Source organism: Agelaius tricolor, unplaced genomic scaffold (assembly GCF_023055355.1).
Source record: "Agelaius tricolor isolate 1412-34295 unplaced genomic scaffold, bAgeTri1.0.p SCAF_4, whole genome shotgun sequence".
NCBI lineage: Eukaryota > Metazoa > Chordata > Aves > Passeriformes > Icteridae > Agelaius > Agelaius tricolor.
Window position 1 is genome coordinate 42,143,597 of NW_027269264.1, and position 20,028 is coordinate 42,163,624.

A 20,028-nucleotide genomic window follows, 5' to 3' on the forward strand; every position below is an offset into this window, starting at 1 on the left:
CACTCGATCTAGTAACAGAAAAGTGTGAAGGCATCTTCTTACAGATGAGAAGGTGGTCACAAGAAAGTTTCTGGTTTCTATTAGCCATTTTTTAAAATAAAAAAACAACTCACTATGATTGTGGAATTTGCTGACTTGGAAAGGCTTTGGAGTCAAGAATTTGATGAGATACAAAGCTACTGTGAGCAAAAATAATCCCATATCTCCCATTATGGTGTACCTATAAATTTCTCTGAAGTATCTGGCTGTAGTCAGTTGTGACAGGACAGTGAACTCAGATGTTGTGACAGGACAGTGAACTCAGATCTGGCCAGTAATGTGCGTTCCTTTTCCCTAAGCTTGATACTGGTGTAAAAACAACTTTATCAGATATTACATAATAGGATTTATTTTTCAGACCTCAGACTCTCTTCCTGTGAGTACACATGCTTAACTCTGCTAGCATGAATAGTTTAACAGGATCAAGCAGGACCACCCAAGGGAATATAACATAAGCACATGTGTAAGTAACTATTTGTTTAACTTGTACATAGTAATAATTTGCATTACCATTTTAATGCAAAAGCAGAGGCAGAGAACTTCTGCATTCAGGTTTTCTTTAGGAGAGAGTGTGCATTTAACTTTACTTTCAGAGTTCCTTTCACTTATCTATATAAATGGTGAATGGTGAATTTATGGCAAATTTTCTTCTTTTCGTTCTTTGCAACTATAAAATTCCAAAGGTTGACCTCATGCTATTCTTTCAAGAACAAATAGCTGTAGTGCATATTTAACATCCACATTTAAATGTATTTTACTTTTTATTCTTTTACAGTGGTGTTTTTACAAACTTTTCTGTGCTTATTCATTCCTGTCAACTTTTTACAAGCAGCCTCACATCTCTGGTATTCTAGATAAAGGTTGCAAGTTGGCATCCAGTATCATCCAGTAGAAAAGAAACATTCAATTCAAGAAAATAACTTACTGCATTAAAAAACCCCCACAATAATGCACATGTGGGCATACACACACCCCACCTAACACACCCCAAAAGCAAAACTCACAACAAACAAACAAACCTACAACCAAAGAAGAAAGACCAACTTTGAAACAAAGTTGCCACTCAAAATATTCAATTGACTGTTGTAGAAAAAGACATTTTGATATGGACCTTTTCTCAAACAGCAAGGTGTAAGATTTATAGAGTTGTGAACAGTGATCCACAAATATTTAGTGGCAAATGTAAACTTCAATGGATTTACCCACTGTCATCAGGACCATTGTCAACTTGCAAAGGAAAGTACCTACTAGAAATGGTGTTTTGTCTACTCTGATAAAAAAGTAAATATAGGATATTATTATTTGTTTATGTCAAAGTATGAGCAGTAGAAGAAAAACATCTCAAAAAAATTAAGAACCATAGAAGTTTCTAAGTTCCTTCTAATTTCGCTAATGACAGGGAGAGAGATGACTTTGATCATGGTAGAGCCAAAACAAGTGTGTACTTTTAAGTCTTCATACAGTTTTAAAATAAGAGTTCAAAATTGCATAGCCTGTTCCTGCCTTGGTAAAAGATCGAGACTAGTGTAAGACCTAAGAGTTCTTGCAATAAATCACTCTGTAAATACAATTCTATTGGTATTAATAATTGCAGCAATTTGACATCCATTTTTGGACCTTTTTAAGTACAATGCAAGATATAAAAGGAAAATGGTGATAGCATATATTCTTAGGGATTTTAGAGCTGTGCTGGTTATCTAAGGTTATTATTCTGAAAATGTTTGAGACACACTTCCTTATATCTTCAGTTCTTGGTCAGCTACTTTATGAAGGTGGGTTATGTAAAGTACAGATTGTAGACAAGAAGAGGTCGTTTTCATAGGAAATCCCATCCCCTCCATATTATAGCCACTTCAGCTAGAATTCATGCAAACATGCTTACATTCTGGATAAGAAAAACTAATGGGAAAGAATCTCTGATGCAGTGGGGAAAGTCTGCTAAGAAATGTTGAGTGTTATTGTTGCAAGAGCAGAGGAAGATAAAAGAGACAGATGGAGAGGGAAACTTGGGAAAACATCTCTTTTCATGCTTTGCCTTTGTCCTGTGGCTGTCCTGCCTTTACAGACTCTGAACAAAGACCACTTCATTTTCTGCATACAGTTCTCTCTTTATCTATTTACCTTTATCTTTTCTGTTATAAAGATGAGTACAACAAGACCATCATCAATAAAGACATAAGTCCAGGAGGGAACAGGCTTTGCATAACACTGTTAAGTGAAGAAGCTTTTAAAGGTAATGGAAGCCTTTAAAGTGACTTCTTCATTGCTTCCTGTTGAAATGTAGGGCTGAAGAAAACTTCAGCAGATCCCTAGTGAAACCACTTCCATAGAGGCCAGCTGAAGTAAACTCAGCCATCCCTTATAGCTGTTCATCCAACTTCATCAAAAGTCTTGGTGAAAGAGAAAGGGGTGGGCTTTTTTTGGTAGCCTAGCAATTCTGTACCTAAAGAGTAAGAATATTCTTCTGAATATTCCCTAAGATTTATGCAGAGTCAGTTACATTTATTTTCTTTTGTCCTTTGTTGGATTTGGAGAACCAAGTATTAATCAATATCTTTGGAAACCAACATATGTGATCTGAAAAGTCATGACTGAGTGCTCTCACAAAACAAAGAAACATTGAAATCTGGAATAATATCCTCAGCAATAGTATTTGGATAAACAGATATATCTGAAATGTTCAACATTTTGCCCTTAGTTATTTTTCTACTAGATAGACAATCCTAACTAATTCAGTGTTTTGCCATAGATCATTTTACTCAGACCCTTATCAGGCTTCTCAATTCTCTATGCACTTCAGTCTGTTTGCATGTCAGACTTTCTGAGGTCAAGATTCTCAGAGGTCTCATCAAAACAAGCCAAAACGTCCCTTATTTACCAGAGACAACTTGAATCCTTTACCTGGTAATGCCTTCTCTTATTTCTAAGTCTTTCTCTTTCCCACCAATCTTTTAAAAAAGAAACCCCCATGACACCACCACCAAAAAATTATCACCTGGAAAATCCAGATGAGACTTGAAATGTTTTCCTATCTGACGGTAAACCTTTTCTTTTCATTACTGATAAGTTCATTATCTGTCAGCATTACCAGTGGTAACTCTGCAGCTCTGAAGGGAAGTTTTGGCACACTCAACTTTTGCTGTTTTACAAAGTGTCCTTCTTTGAAGGAACACAGAAGCATGTTTTGGAGTATATCACTAATAATAATGAAGACAGTTAAGAACAACAACTAAATATGGCATGCCAAAATACTATATTCAGATTTTCACAGCTTCCAGTATCTGTTCTGTCTTGCTCAATAAGCACAGAGGGAAGAGGGGAAAACTCTAGTTTTACCTTTTCCCCACTTGCTGCTGCCTGCATTTCGACAATTCTTATGAAATTGATTTCTTCCCCTCTTTAAGGGGGGAACTGCTTCAGGTTCACTGTGTGCTACTTGCCTGCGCAAGAGCTGCTCTGCAGTTCAATGTCCAAATTTCCAAGCACATGAATCCAAGCATTGCCTTAGCTTCTTTCCCACTTCTAGGAATCCCCTGATTTCAGATCCAAAATGTGACTACAGATTGACTAGCTAGGGACATTGTTACTTGCTTCATTCTATTTTCTAGGAAAACAAGTAAGTCACTAACAGTCAATGAACCCCTAAAAGGAAATATTACATATTCCATCTCCGGATGAACTCATCTTCATGAAGTGAATGAGTGGCTTCCTCACTTCCCTTTTACCAGTCAGAAGTCTGAAAGCCAAACAGAGGAAAGCAAAGAATCTACCCTAATTAAAAAAGCCTCCAAAACCAACCAAAAACCAAACCAACAAAATCAAATAAATTTGTTTCTTCCAAGCCAGATTCAATTACCGTATGCCTTCTCAGCCATTCATCCTCATCTAGCAACCACCCCTTCCTTGCCTGCAGATTCTAAAACTGGTTTAGGAATTAAGGTTCCCAGAAACAAGCAAACCGAGGAGGTTCCTCACCGCCTGCGGCTGGAGGGCAGCTCCGGGGAGGGCACTCCCGGGGCAGGGATCTGGACGGGACGGCGCCGTCCCTTGGGTGCCAGACCCTTCCAGCTTCACCCTTTTCCCACCGAGAGCAGGGCTGCTTTAGGGACCTGAGTCTTCAAAGCAAGGCAGAAACAAGGCTTTACTCACCTGTCAGCATCCAGTAGGAGGCAGCCATGCCTGGGCTTCTGCGAGCCGGGGGCCGGGAGCCCGGGCGGAGGGCAGCAGTGGCGGGAGCGGTCCTGCCGCCGGCGCGCCCGGCTGAGCTGCGCTGCCGGTGGAGCTCAGCGCTCTGCACCGCCCGTCCGCCTCGCAGCCGAGTTAGGCATTTCCTGTTTGTTATCCAGTCTTTACGTTGCTTCTTCGCGTTTAAGAAGAGTTTAGCTTCCTCCCACCGCACACAGTTTCCCCCCCACCCACCCCCTAAAGGTCTCTGAGTTTTGGAAACCTCCCCGTTGAATTAGCCCAGCGTTAGGATGTACAAATAAAGCCAAATCTCCCCCACGAAACAGTCTCGGAGAGCACAGCAGACCTTAAAGGGACATCTCCCGGTTCATAATTAATAAGTGTCTGCCGCCGGCCAGCCCCTGTCCCAGTAGGGCAGGAGTGAGCTGGGTGTGCTACACAGCCAACTCTCTCGCCTTAAGAACAGAAGAAACACGTCGTTGAGGTAGGGGGGTGTGTTTGACTGCTCGAGTTTAATTTCTCTGACATCACCCCTTAAAAACGCACTCTTACGGCCGGTCATTTGCCCGCAAGAGGAAGCCAGCCACCCCCTCCCCATTCTCGGCGGCTCTGGAGACACAGTAACTCTTCAGACAGTGGGCGATTCTCTCGAGTCTTTGCGTCCTCCTGTGCTTCGCTGCATAAATACCAGACAGCTGCCTTTGCCCTCTATCGAACGTTTGCATGGCATGCCTTCCCACTTTCCCTGCCCCCATAACGACTTCACTAGTAAATAACTGAATAAATATCAAAGGTAATAATCAGCCAGATTCAGGCCCTTGAGCGGAGATTTTCAGGGTTTGTTGCACACTCAGGAAAGGAGTAATTTTGCAGGACTTTTGAGTTTACCAGATTGATGCTCAAGTGGAGTGGCACCCCTTCAGCGGTGTATGAGATCCGACACTGGACCTGGTGAAAAATCATTTTATTGTTTCTAAAACAAGGGAATCCATAGTCCCTCAAGAAAGAAAAAGAAAAACCAAAATACAAGGATTTGGAAATGTTGGTGCTTCTAGAAAAATCCTTTATCATTTCCTTGACTTGGAGCAAAGGATTTGGTGAGTAAGTGGAAGTTAGTGGAATTTTGGCAAGTTCCTTTGAGACTAATAAACTGCAGCTTTTAATAAGCACCATAATAGCTTATTCCATCTTCCAGCTTCTGTCTTAATTTCATGAGAACACTTAGGGTGCACCTTATAGATCTGTGGAAATTTTAGAAAACTGCACAGTTTTAAAGTGGTTTAAGAGCAAAGATAGTCAGTGGGACTTCTCAAAGTTGATGAAATTAAGTACATTAAGAAGTTACATGTGTAACTTCTGCTGAATGAGAATTTTAGCTTGGTTGGTGCCAGTTTAAAAGACAAGACACATTTTTTCCAGTCAAAGGTTTTATGCATAAAATTAAAGGAAATGAAAATGGCATCCAAACTAAAAGAAGACTGAGTTTATGGAAAAACTGTCATTTCATTTTTGCCAGTCAGTTGTGTTACTACTACTGTTATTCCAAAACAGAGTTCGTAACCCAGTGTACTGGAGCCAACAGCACACAGAGTTGATGTTGCGGTTTATTACAGAATTACAAGTCTGGGTGCTGGGTGGTAATCCACAGAAGTCAGCACCCTCTGGGTTATAAAGCTGGGAGTTTTTTTATACCCTTTTTTAGTCTATATTCCACCTACCAAATTCAGATGGACTTCTGTATTTGCTTAAAAAAAATCTAAACCAAACAACCAGACCAAACAACCAAACTTTTTTATTCCCTGTGTCACTATACTTCAGCTAAATGAAGGAATTGAGCTTGCCTTCAAATCATAGTGAAGGATTATTTATTTATTTATTTATTTATTTATTTATTTATTTATTCAGATTAAATGTATTACATCAGAGGAAGAAGCAGGGAAGCTAAGGACCTTCTCTTCGACTAAAATTATTTCAAGCCTATATGAAATTTATTAACATTTGGTAAATATGTGGAGACTGTATATTCTCATGTTGGAGAATAGCACTTCTTGAGAATGAAAATGATGAAGAATTATTTCTAATATTTACCAAATTATTCTTAATATTATGATTCATTAATTTGTTTTTGTGGTGGTGTCATATGTCTTGCATAGGCAATGTCAAAAGGAAAACATTAGAAAAGATTAATTGCTGGACTGAGCTAGCATTTCTTATTTATTTGAACACATTCAAGCAAGTAAAATACACTACAGACTTACAGATGACTATCTGTTTTGGAGAGTCAAACCAGAAAAAACCTCAAACCCTCCATTTCACAATTCATGTTGCTGTATGTACAGTAGTTCAAGCTATGTTAGTAACATGTTGCCAAATTCTCAGAGTTCAAAGCTTCATACGTTAGTAGTAAAGAGCAAATCCATTTTAAGCAGGAATCTCTAGATGAAGCTAACTGAGGCCCAGAAGTAGATAAGATACTAGGTTATTTTAATGTGAGAAAAACAAGTATTATTAGTTTCAGTGGATTGTAATAGTATACAAAATCATTACCCGTAGTTATGGATAAAAGAAAAAGGTCAATTTAGTTAAAAGAATATGGTTGGCTTGCATAATTTATGTGTTTCTTAGATGTCACCAAATGCTGAGGAAGGATTTTTTCCTTAGTGCTATAAATTAAACATAATTGGTAACTTTGAACTGTGCCTCCTAACTCAGTTTCAGCAATTGTTGTTTTTAGAATATGAGATCTAGAATAAGTACACCAGTAGTTCCATAGAATCTGATGAAGTATTTGTGATTAAAATTAAAGACTTTGACAAACTGGACTTTGAAAAAGTAGCAAAAATTAAAAATATCAGAAAGACACAATTCTTCTCCCCTCTAGGAGGTGTTATTCCTGCAAAAAAACCAGAACCAGTGGAAATGCTTTTTGTCCCAAAGGTCAGGGCTGAAGAAAGAGGAACCAAAATTTTTCAAATAGTTTCAAAGTCAGGCAATCTTACATAGTGTGACTGTAATTTATGTAGAACTCATTTTTTCATGGATTTTTTTATTCCTCTCTTAAAGAAGGTATGAGCAATTTTAATTTATTTTACTTGTTGGGAGAGAAAGATCTCTAATCTGTAACACAAGAGAGGAATGCATAATGCAAGACTGACTTCAAATAGCCAGAAGTGTGTCTAATTTTCTTCTATTAAAGGAATAGTATGACAGCACTGATATTGTAAGAGAGATGTTACATGCTTCTGCAGTGTTCACTGTTGTTATTACACTTTGCTATGCACTGCATGGAAAATACTACAGAATGTGTTCATATAGATTCTAAGTGAATATTTATCATTGACATCCCATATTATAATCTTGGATAGTTTACACTGCACTGTGGATTAGTGGTAATTTACATTTATGTTTTTTTTCTTACACTTGCTTATCCTCAGTCTCCAGCATGTCTTTCACCTTGATGACTTTGTTGTTCATTTTCATAATCTCCATTTTTTCCTATCTGATTCTAGGACTGTACTAGAATTCACCACACATAACTTGTGGGTCTGTAGTCTGATTTTTATTATGTCTGAAATACTTGAGGGCTTCTTCTTCAAGTACCAGAACTAAGACCTTGCAAGATTTGGCATGAAGTACTCTATGCATAAATCTTTTCGTGTTTTACAGCTCAGCTTTTAACTGATACTTGATATTCTTGGAGAATGCCCATGCTTCAGCTCCATCTGTATTAACCAGTGGTACATATGTGCCAAAAATCCTTTTTGCTGTACAATAGGATCTTTATAAAATTTTTGTTTTGCGTATTGTGTTAGTTTAAATAATGTTGGTAGGAAATGTTATGGAAAATACCCTTGTGTTCTGTGTTACATCTGTTCCCTACAATATGTTTTATTTCTTCTTGTTATTTTTTGGATTATGTATCAAATATCATAGTGTAACTGTGAATCAAATAATATACAAATTAATATAATCAAATTAATATACAAATTAATATATGTGTTCTTACTGAAATTTCTGATTTTCCTCCTTAACAGTTCTCCAGTGTCTCACATCATCAGTCATGCTGCTTTTCTTTATGCATTTTCTCTAGGTGCAAGTTTTTAAATATTCATTTTAAATTTGTAGAGATCAAAATTAGGTGTACCAGAAAAATACAGGAAGACCAGAAAGAGATGAGTTTGTACAGTATCATTTACTGCTATACATCTTCCACCAATCTCTTTAATTTTGGGGAGATTTCTGCTTGCTTATTTACTTACTTATGTACCTGTTTGTAAGTTATCTTTGAGCTCCATAAAACACTGCCAAACTTTACCATGAATATTTAGTTCTTCAAACTATACACTACAGAACACAGTCTATTCCATGTGAATGAGGTACTGACTTCTCTGGCCTGTCAATTTTTTTTGTGTTGGAGCACTGTTTCTGCAGCACTGAAGTCACTGCAGCTATGGCATTGAGTCTGAGGGGAATGGAACTGGTATTTTCAAGTGTGGGGGGTTGAAAAACCGAAATTAATATTGTGTTATACAAAACCAAGAACCTAGAAATTGCAATGTGTTTATAGGATTTTGGACTAAAGGTAGGTATAATAACTCAGTTATTAACATCAGTGCACTAATTCTACTGCAATATACAAAGAAGATTTACAATGAGGCCAGAATTTAGGTGTAGAGGGTTAATTATTTTCATTAATGCCTTGGGCTTTCTGCAGTTCTGCACACAAATTTCTTTTTCTCTTTATTACTGCTTCTTAACAATTAAGTTTGTTTTGTTTTGTTTTTAACATGCGCTTGTGGTATGTTGTATAACCAATATTATTGTTCAGATAGATTTCACTTATGAAGCTGTATAAAAGAATAACTTACTGAGAGCATGCTGTGAAGGGAGGCTAATTGATGTCACTAATTTCTCAAAATAATTACATAGTCTGCAGAATCTTACATTGTATTGCATTGCACTGTATTCATTACCTTCACAGCTGGTCTGCATAATATAATTACTTATTACTGTTTGGTTACAGAAAAAAGGTAGCTATTATTATAATAGCACTGTGAAAACTAATTATATTAATTTTTTCCTTTCCTAATAGATAGGAACATTGTCTCTCTCCTTTTTCCTTGATGCACATATTCTTCTTCCATGTCTCTTATATTGCTTTTATTGCAAAAGCAATATTTAAATTTAGATCACTGCCCAAGCTTTCCTTTAATCTTCTTAATCATGAAGAAAAAATCTTGGTTTTTTTTAAGGAACACAAATGTGGTCATGATGACAGCCTATGTTTTATGGCCTGCATTAAAATAGCAAAATAAAACAACAAAAATCTATCAACCAACTAAAATGCCCCAAAAACCAACAAACAAAACAAACCCACAAAAAACTCAGAAGAAAACTCAGCACAAACACACAAAACCCACGCTAAAATGAAACAAACAATTCACCCCAGAAAGAAAGCACACACACAACAAAGAAAAAGATCCCTGTAGTGCAGAAACTTCAGCTTTTTGCAAGGATTACCTCTTTATTTTTTAATGATATGATTTATGAGAAATTAGAAGTTTGCAACAATCTTTCTACAATGAGGAGCACATTGCTGCCTTTTTTAGTGAAGCTGCAAACCAGGCTCCAGCTCAGGTTTGAACTCCTGAGGATTGCAGTAACTCTGTTTCAGTGGTGCTACAATAATTTTTACCTGCAGAGACTCATAATTCACAACCCACTGCTCCATCTACCTGTCTATATAAGTAATTTGTTTTGTGGGCTGTAAGTCTGGATCTTTCTGAATGTGGATCATATTGAAATAGTGGACAGCTGATAGAGAATGTAATATGCATAATTTTGTTGGAAGATTAAAAAAGCACTTAGCTTCAAAGTCAGAATTATAAATTGCCCTTCTTCACATTGAAAGACTCTTTGAAAAGCATCTTCAGTTTCCCAGAATCATGTCAAAATCAGCAGACTTTTGCCTAACTAGTTGCAGTGTTCTGTTGAGACTAGTAATCTGTACTGGAGAGCTAAGGTTTCTTCAGGCCAGAAGCAATCTGCTGAACTGGAACTGTGGAAACTGCTGCAATGAACTTTTTTCCTCGATGCGCAATATTTACTATGGATTCTATTGTGGAATAGCATTTATTCAGATGCTAGTGATTCATTAATAGTGGAAGATTCAGAGTGACCTGAGGGTGGATTTGTACCCAGATAGGGGAAAAAAAATAAAATTCATAAACATCTTATATCACAGCATCTAAAGAAAGAAATTTTCTTCATCTTCAAGATATTTTTCAGTGTAATAAGCATGAACAATTTAATGTGTTTCTGTGGTCTATCTAACTTTTATGTTTTCTCGCTAAAGAAATTGTGTTTCCTTCATCAGAGTTGTTTTATTGCAGTATATCAGTGTACAAGTACCCAGTGACCACATTGGAATTATTAAAATAACAACATATAAGCCGGAGGCAGAGTTAATTTTATTAATAGTCTGCTTATTGATGAAGCAGTGGATGTGAATGTTATGCCTGGATTAATTTGTATTCACTGCCTGTGGAAATCTTATTTCTACAATAGGACCTGGCTCAGAGGCAAGACCTTGGTTCAAGTCAGCACATTTTGCAGAGGCTTTAAAGTTAGCTCAGCAATCCTAATAACTTCCTGTGGAGCAATTCAGGACAATATTTTTCCCAAATTCTGCAGCCAAACTAGCCTTTTTGACCTTTTCCAGAACCCATAGGTTGCGCCTTCTCAATTAAGTCATTCTGGCACCATTATCAAATACCTATCAAATACCTGTCAAAATACCTATCAAATATCTGTGCACCTAACGTACGTTTAGCTGCCCAACATCTTGAACCTCTTTAGAAGTTGTCCAGGCTCTACTGGAAGGTCTTGTGTCACCAGAAGAGAACTGAGTTTTGACTGCTTAAAGAACCAGATTTTTTGCTTTCAAGAGTACTCTTTGAGTGCTCTTTTTAAAATAAAATGAATGGTCACATCACTGACCATGTTTGTTTTCAGAACTATTTCATCTGATTTTAGAGTCTTTTCTGAAAAGTCTTTTCTTATGAGCTTTTCTAAAAGTATCTTACTCAGCCAAGGAGGAATACATACCTCAGATATCAAAATGTAGTAATGTCTTCTAGTAATCTCTTTCTTCAGCACTCAGCTAAGTCATTATCACTTCTTTAAAGCTGCTAAAAAAATAGAATGTTTTCCTCAAAAATATTTTTGAGGGTTTTTCCTGAGATTTTGAAGTATTCTTCAGACGACTTTTGTTCAGGAATCATCTGAAGTTGGTATCTCACCAGCTGGTCCATTTGACATTTGTTGCCCATTCTATAAGCTGATCTGGGGACAGTAATCACAAACCTCCAGGAACAGCATTTTGTAGATTAGCAGCACATTATTGAATGTGTTTCCTAGGCCCCTGAATTGAGGGTCTGGCAGGGAGCTAATGATTTCAATCCCAGTTTCCATGTTTAAAACTACTTGGATGACATGAATGCTGGTGTTTGAGGCTGCTAGATACACTGTAGCAATTAGGAAAACAAGGCCTGTAGTGGTGTGGTGATAGGAGCTAGTCTCCCTGAAATATTCCTCTTGCTTTGGAGAGACATATGTGAAATGTTATCAAAGAAGCTAAAAAGAAAGATTGGACAATGCTTCAGGAACCAAATATGAGAGATGACAGCATTGAGTTATAGAAACTGGACGTAAGTTCTATGAAGGAGAACCAAGCATTCACGGTGGCTGTGGCTGTGTGACATGAGTATCCGGACACAGCTTTAGAAACGATTGTGATGGAAAAAGTGAAAAAATACTGACATCTTCACAAACTCATTCAGGAACTAACAAATGTGGTAGGCCTTGAATTTATGGGATTTCCCCTTGAAACATGGGGAAAGAGTTACCATAGGAATTATGAACTTTTGAGGACCTTGAGTCTCTGTAGATCAAGGCAAGGGAAGACAGCCTGAGCGTCCAGAAAGCTCCTTGCTTCTGTAGATGTTTTCCATATGTTTGCAAGTAAAGAATGTACTGTTGTATCACCTTAATTCAAAAAAATTGCCAGTGAATGCTGTGAATGCAGGGCAGCCAAAATCCAGCTAACACCAGGCCTGGATAATATGTGGGGACACCAATGGATGCATATCATGATGTGTCACGTACCATCAATCTGACGCAAAATTCTGTTGGTTGTAACAAGGGTGGATGGGCCATCTGTACTTAACCCAGAAAAGGAACATGTATCAATTATATGTGTTAGATAAATAGCTATTCCAATAACTCATGTAAAAACATTTGGAATTATTTTATAGCTAGTTTTATACTTGCATTTTTACTAGTTCTAATTGTGTGTTTGGGTCATGTAGCCAGTTGGTGGTATATAGAGCAGCATGAAGACCTTTCTAACTAGCAAGATAAAGAAAGGGGTACAGAAATAGGGAAGTTTAGACCACACTCATAAGTGTCTTATAGTCATAATATCTAATTTAAGATAAGCAGCAATCTTGGCTACAGCTCTGACAGCAAGATTTCCAGTAGTGATTACAATGCTGAATCAGAATTGAGCATTTCACATGGGAAATAGCAAGACTGGGGAGAAGTGAGATTTGAAAAGGTGCAGGATTTCTGCTTTTCAAAACAGTCACCCAAGCTAACAGAGAAAGAAACTGTGAGATCAAATTTTTTACAGTTTTTAGTCATGTGTAGAATGCAAAACGAATTCATGCAGGAAATTATGTAGCAGTGTAGGTACACATTATGATTTTCTACAAAGCATGAGCATTCAAGACAGTGAAACACAATTTACTATTTGAGATTTTGCACATGGCATCAGTATGTGATATTTTGTAAACAAAGGAAATCTATGAATGTATGTCAAGAATCCTCTGAACTTGATCTTTTGTTAGTTATTGTCTTTTCCGAAATTTGTCTGCATAGACACTTTGATTGACAGATTTGCAAGGGGTTGTTTTGTGAATGAGATTGCTAGTAAATAAAATTAGAGTAATTAGAATACTGATGTAAGAAATATAATGATACAAGCATTGTGATGAAAATCTTACAGAACTGACTTCTTATAATTTAATTTAACTCTTCTTGATAAATTATATTAGAATAATTGTTTTACATTGTTTTAGCATCCTTTGGACTATTTTGGAGGGGCAAAGAAACTTATAAATTCAGATAATTACTCAGCTTTGTATTTTCTTTAATCAATTCACAACAAAAAATAATACCATTTTAAAATAGCCCAAGCTGTTAAATCAATCAGTTTGATTAAATACTTTGCATATAATGTTGTCCTTGGTCCTGACATTTTATATTAAAAAAGGTAAGTTTCTGTATGTGTTTCAAGATCTATTTTACTGACTTTCTCCAAATCTTTAGGCCTGCAAAATATAGAAGATGGCCTGCCAGAGCAAAGGAATTTCCTGTGCTATGGCCATAAATTTGTTTTAGAATGAACAGACATTAAGGTCAAGGGAATTATTATGGTTATTATGTTTGTTTAGTCCAACATACTGTAGCATGCAAAGTTCTCATTTAACTTCTCAAAGTTCTCTTTAGGTCAGATAAAAACATATACATTTATATAATATTCAAAATATACCATTCCACCAGTTTTAGAAACAAATTTAAATTATGTTACTCTATCTAAGCTATTAATTATTGGTTTTTTTTAACAGTATTTAGAATCTTCAGATGGGTCTTCAAGTCAGTACGGTTGAGGGAGAAGTTAAAAAAAAACAAAGAAAAGGAATGGCATTAGAACTGATACCCTTTTATGGTAAATCAAAGATTTTCCTTACTTTGGACAGTGGCAATAACTTTTGTGTAAGCAGACAGTAGCTAACCTTAACTTAGGTCTGTTTTTCAACTCTTTAAAGGATTTCATTAGACAAGCATCAGCTACTTTATGAGAGAGAATATGTGCTTAAAAGTATAAAAAAACAGATTTTATATATATTTATTTATATTTACGTTTATAGGTGTACGTATATTTATATTTATATTTATATTTATATTTATATTTACCCACACAAATAGAATGCCAACATTATATTTTGGTTTAAAAGTGAAAATTGATTTGATTTGAGTAGATCTTGGGAATTTCAAGCGGGAAAGTGAGAGGGGTTTCGAAGATAAGTTTTACAATCTCTTCCAAAGATGAGGAATGTTGTGAATAAAAGGAGAAAGGAGTGAGTGTAACCTTGCATAGCAGGAGGTAAAGTATTAAGCTATAAGTCTGTCTATTAAGCTATAAGTCTGTCTATTATGAACTCAAACTAGTTTCCTGTTAACAAACTGTTTTCTACTCTCCAGTACATTAAAAAAAAACCAAAACCAAAAGAAAACAAAACCACCTACTATATCTATAATCATTAACTTAAGCTCTGTTACTGTTTGTCAGAATTCCACATGTGAATGAGTCCTATTAAAGCAGTTGAGGCCACAGTGTAGCAGACATACATAGGACAGTATATAATTTTAAAATATTTTCCTGTCATGACCACACAGAATGGGTTCCTAAAAATTGGAATCTGAGCCTTTACATAGTCATAGTAACCAACAGAAAGGATTCTTCTCAATACCTGTGAATTAGAATTCTATTTATTTATTGGTTTGTAGGTTTGTTTGCATGATGAATTTTTCTTGGGAAGGACAGTTAAAATTTCAAGCAGAAAACTGACCATTTTTTCTGAATAAGGGAAAGCCATAGTATACACTTAACATTAATAGATGCTACTTGTAATTAACAAGGAACTAAGTACTGGCTGTCTTTACCTTCAGCTGTACTAAGTTTGGGTAATAAAATTTATTGAAATAATTAGTGATATCTTTACCTGAGCTGGTTAGTATGGGCTTTTCTAATAACCAGTGAGTGAATCAGGCTTTTCCAGTGTCTTAAAGATATCATATCATAAGAGGTCTGAAAAAGTATAGATAACTCATGACCTGAAGTAGTCCTTTCTTCTCTATTGCCTTATAGACAAGGTGGATAGCTGAGAGGTAGAAGTCTAAACTGTAGATGTATAAATGTAAGAGTTGAATCCATACTGGAAATGAAATCCGTAATTGGGAAAAACCCATGACTCATCTTTTCATAGCTTCATCAGGGACAAAATGTCAACACATGTTCTGGAGGGAATGTACACATTATATAGGAGGTAGCTAGGATTGCAAAGACTGTTTTTCCAATTTTCCACCCATATGATTGATAATATCCGTAACTGATAATTACGGATCCATTGGTAGGGAGGACATCTTATGTTGCATCGTGGCCCATAGAAAAATAAAAAAATGGAGATTCTCTTGTTCAGAGAATCATGAAGAGAGAAAACTGCTTCTGACCTGATACATTCAAAGACTGTCACTGGGCATTTTCAGGGAGATTATTGTGCTCAATGTGTCTCTATAGAAGTCACCAATCTCCTCTGCATCTGTTGACAAAGGAAGATTTATTGGCATAATTAGGAAGGGAGAAAAACCTTCACTTTCTCTTAGGCAAACTAAAAAACCCACTGTTTTCACATATATTTGTGATGACTGATAGTATCAGAGTTCATTGTTTGGATTACATGGGTATTGCTCAAACGTTATTTTTAAGTGAGGTCTCCTGTCACAGAAAGAGAAGAAGGAAAAGAATGAATAATGAAGAGGAATAAAGGATGTCATGATATGGAAAAGATGCTGGAAATCCACTAAATAGATTTTCCTTTCAAATTTTCTTACATGCTTATTTATCTATATTGATAGGCTGGAACACATGACACATGGAGAATTCACAGTCAAGTGTCGACTCTTTTGCTATATTCCTTAAAGGAAGTATTTTTCTATTTTCTTCTTTTGTCTTTGTAAGGGCCTTGCTAAAATGCAAGAGAAAAATTTTGAGTAACTGTGGTGACCCCATTTGGTCAAGGAAATAGTGTTTTCAAAAGATAACAAACATATTCCCTATTCAGCTTCTAATTTGCTGATTTTAATCACCCTTCTGGAGTTGAAGATTATGCAATTATGCTGTCACCTTATCAGTTCTATCACATATGTGCCATTTTCCCAAGTAATCTTTGAACCTAGCAGTCAGTTTCAGATGATTCCATTTGAGGGAGAAGCAGAGGGCTGGGTATGGTCTCACAAGTCTCGGGAAGAGTGGTCAAATTGTGTTAAATTAGATACTCATCTTTTCCACCAGTTCCCTTGTGGGATGATGTTAGAGTCTCAATGAAGCAGCATACATAATACAGATAGAAAAAGACAGATAATTATCATGGTTAGAAGTTCAGCATAGCAACAGCATTGTTGTCATGGCATGGGGGAAGGTTTTTGATAAAAGAGGTGGGTGAAGGAAGAAAAGTCATAGTAGGTGAGGAGCTGTCTTTGTTCTCAGAAAAATAGCCATTTTCTCCTTTCCTTTCCTTTCCTTTCCTTTCCTTTCCTTTCCTTTCCTTTCCTTTCCTTTCCTTTCCTTTCCTTTCCTTTCCTTTCCTTTCCTTTCCTTTCCTTTCCTTTCCTTTCCTTTCCTTTCCTTTCCTTTCCTTTCCTTTCCTTTCCTTTCCTTTCCTTTCCTTTCCTTTCCTTTCCTTTCCTTTCCTTTCCTTTCCTTTCCTTTCCTTTTTCCTTTCCTTTCCTTTTTCCTTCCCTTCCCTTCCCTTCCCTTCCCTTCCCTTCCCTTCCCTTCCCTTCCCTTCCCTTCCCTTCCCTTCCCTTCCCTTCCCTTCCCTTCCCTTCCCTTCCCTTCCCTTCCCTTCCCTTCCCTTCCCTTCCCTTCCCTTCCCTTCCCTTCCTTCCCTCCCCTCCCCTCCCCTCCCCTCCCCTCCCCTCCCCTCCCCTCCCCTCCCCTCCCCTCCCTCATTTCTAATTAAAATGTAATAAAAATTTTTTGGTCTAAAATTGGCTTTGAGTTAGACATTGAAAGCAGAAAAATTTGTTTTCTTTATAAGAAACTCAGTTAAAAGACAGAAACTTGTGGTAAATGTAATGAAATTCTTCGCCAACTGGATGAACACATCAGTTTAAGGTTACCAAACAATTTGGTAGATTAATGAAAAAATAGTATTGTAACTTTCTAGCCACTGTTGTGGAAAACAATGATAAATCCTACAATTTTCAAAGAGATACATGTCCATTTAGACATACCATATTGAAAAAAAATCAGAAACTTAGAATACTTGATTATATCAAAAAAGATTTTTAAGATATAATTTTAAAATTACAGTCATTAATTGATGAATAATATTTGATTTTGTCTCTGTTGATTTTTTTTCACCTTTAGATAGGGAGTGAAATGCTGTCACTCAAGTAACACAAGAGAGTATCTATGATAACTTGAACAGTATGATTATGGTATGATTTTTTTTAAAGTAGATGAACAATTTAAATTCACAATACTTTTACTATTGAAATACAACACTTATAATTAGGGTTATAAGCCTAATATGTATTTTCAATGACTCAAATACATAGTTACATATGCTGAGAAGAATTGCATTTTATTTCTATACAATATGTAGTATTGTGTACTTTTTGCTTATAAGAATAAGCTGGTGAAGTAGTTTTTAAAGCTAGTTTGTATATGCAGCTTAGCAGCTTCCTTTTCCAGCAACTTGCCTAAAACCACACAGTTTTTCTCCAATGTCTTTCCACAGCATGATGTTGTGAGTTATATTGTGATACAGGACGTCCAGAAATGCAGAATAGCCAGCACAATAGCAAGAAGGCAAGATGTTATTTATATTTTTTATCACCAGTTTATTGGGTCATTTCTGCTCTATTTCCTGTTACAGAGGTCAGTGTAAAAGCAGATGCTATAATAATTAATGGATTGTATTTTCCCACCAATGAAAAGCCATGGAAATTTTCATACCAGCTTAACTTTTATCTAGAACAGAAATATTTGAGGGAAAACCATATGCCATATTTTGCTCTAGGAATTAAAAATATTGTGAGATGTATATTCTCAACAGAACAGTGTTTAGTATGAGGTGGAAAGGCTTTAAACGCTTTACAACAAAGCAAATTCCTTGTAAACATAGTTTTCAGGAAATTTCGTATGCAAGCTATCCACGCCTTTTCCTGACAATGCATTGTATGATATCTCTGAAACCACAGTTCTTTATCCCAGGCCTAACACTCACAAGGATTATAGTTATCTTAGACAAATGGAGGGTCAAGGTTTAGTCTTTTTTGTTTAAATAAAAATGACTGAGGAGTATTACTTAAAAGATGGTTGGATTTAAAACAATGTGTAGAAGTCAGCTCAAAGTGTAGGAGTTGGCTTAGAGCATGCCTTGAAGTGTGATGGAATTTGCTTTCTCAAACAGACCACTGAGCACTCACATTTGCATCTCATGCTCCATATATACTGAACTGTGCACATTTTTTGAACTTCTTGGAATATAAAAATGATTTTCCTGAATTAAGTTAATAGAATACCTCCTGTAAGAGATAAAATCAGTTCAATGAAATTTCCCTGGCTTTGTTTTTTACTGTGACAGATAATTTTTTTCTTATTTCCCCATATGACAAAACATATTAAGGTTTTTAAAGCCCTTGATCTATTAAATAGTTTAGGTAGTTCCTTACCTTTTAAGAAACAATAGGTCTAAAATGTGCATTATTTGATTGCTATAAAATACCATGGAGATTAATTTTTAACTGACATCATAAAATTATCTGGTTAAATAACAGGTTTCTGATATGCATTGCATAGTAGACACAGAATTTTTAATCTTCATTTCTCTCACATTTCTATACAGTCCAGACCCCCAAATTCAGTAGTGGAGAGGATTCCTTAATAAGTCATGAAATTGCATTTTTTGCTAAAATATGTCTTCTGTATTTAAATGTGTCTCTCTAATCTAAGCCATTTGTCAAGCCTCATTGGACAGTCAGTGAAATGAAGCTCCCCCATAGCTATATCCAATCTATTTTTCTTAGATCACCTACAGCAGCTCTCTTGCACGTTCTTTTTTTTCCAGCAACTCTAGGGGAAGCCCAATGCCGACTTAAAGCTATGAGTACAACATTTAAATGGTTAAAAGTAAGAGCAGTGAAGTTTACCTTCTGTTATCTTTCTATGTTCATGAACTATGTGGAAGTATTACCATTGTTATTGTTAAGAAGATATCATTTAGTATCAGCCAGATCATAATTTGATATGGACAGGCATTTTTCTTTATTGCTTATTTCCTTCATCTCTAGTTCCATAGATTTTGAGCACCTTTTTTTTCCTCATCAAATCTTTTTAGTATCAAAATTTACCAAAGCTTTATTGGAATTTTTTCAATGGTTTGGGTGTGTTTCTTTTTGTTCAAGTTAATTAACTTGGAAGTGAAAGTAGCTAAACAATACCAGACCTTGAATAAACCAACATTATTTTAACACAATGTGAGTGAAATTCTGATCCAAAATAAACAATGTGGCAAGTTCTTGAAATGCTACAACATATTCTGTTAACCATTAAGAAAAGCTCTGTATGATTAACTCCATATTTGCACTCAGGATAAAAATAATTTGCATCTTTCCCCAGGTGCTTCATCTCTCAGAGACAGAAAAACACATTTCAATCCTTGTCCTCCAGTAGGAGACCTGCAATGATTTATTAAATAAAACCAGGTCTCACCTGATGTTATGTTTCTAGCTGGGCAAATATATGGAAGATGAAATGAGATAAAAAGTTTACCTACTGAGGTTTTGCCTGGAACTATTATTTAATCTGTGGGTAGTTAGAATCTGGACTGTCCTAGAATGATGTGCTGTAGGACAGCTTGAGAAGTTTTCAAGCTTAGCAGGAAATCTGAA

At 36.1% G+C, this 20,028-nt stretch overlaps 1 protein-coding gene across 1 annotated transcript in view; it reads right to left on the bottom strand.

Annotated features, from left to right (window-relative positions):
- The window catches only part of ITGA1 (integrin subunit alpha 1), a 72,247-nt gene extending 67,836 nt beyond the window's left edge, over window positions 1–4,411 (bottom strand). Inside the window, exon 1 of the mRNA XM_071425429.1 lies at window positions 4,189–4,411. Within this exon, the coding sequence (XP_071281530.1) occupies window positions 4,189–4,216 (28 nt within the window). The 5' untranslated portion in view covers window positions 4,217–4,411. The remainder of the gene's footprint in view (window positions 1–4,188) is intronic.
- Between the last annotated feature and the right edge of the window lie 15,617 nt (window positions 4,412–20,028).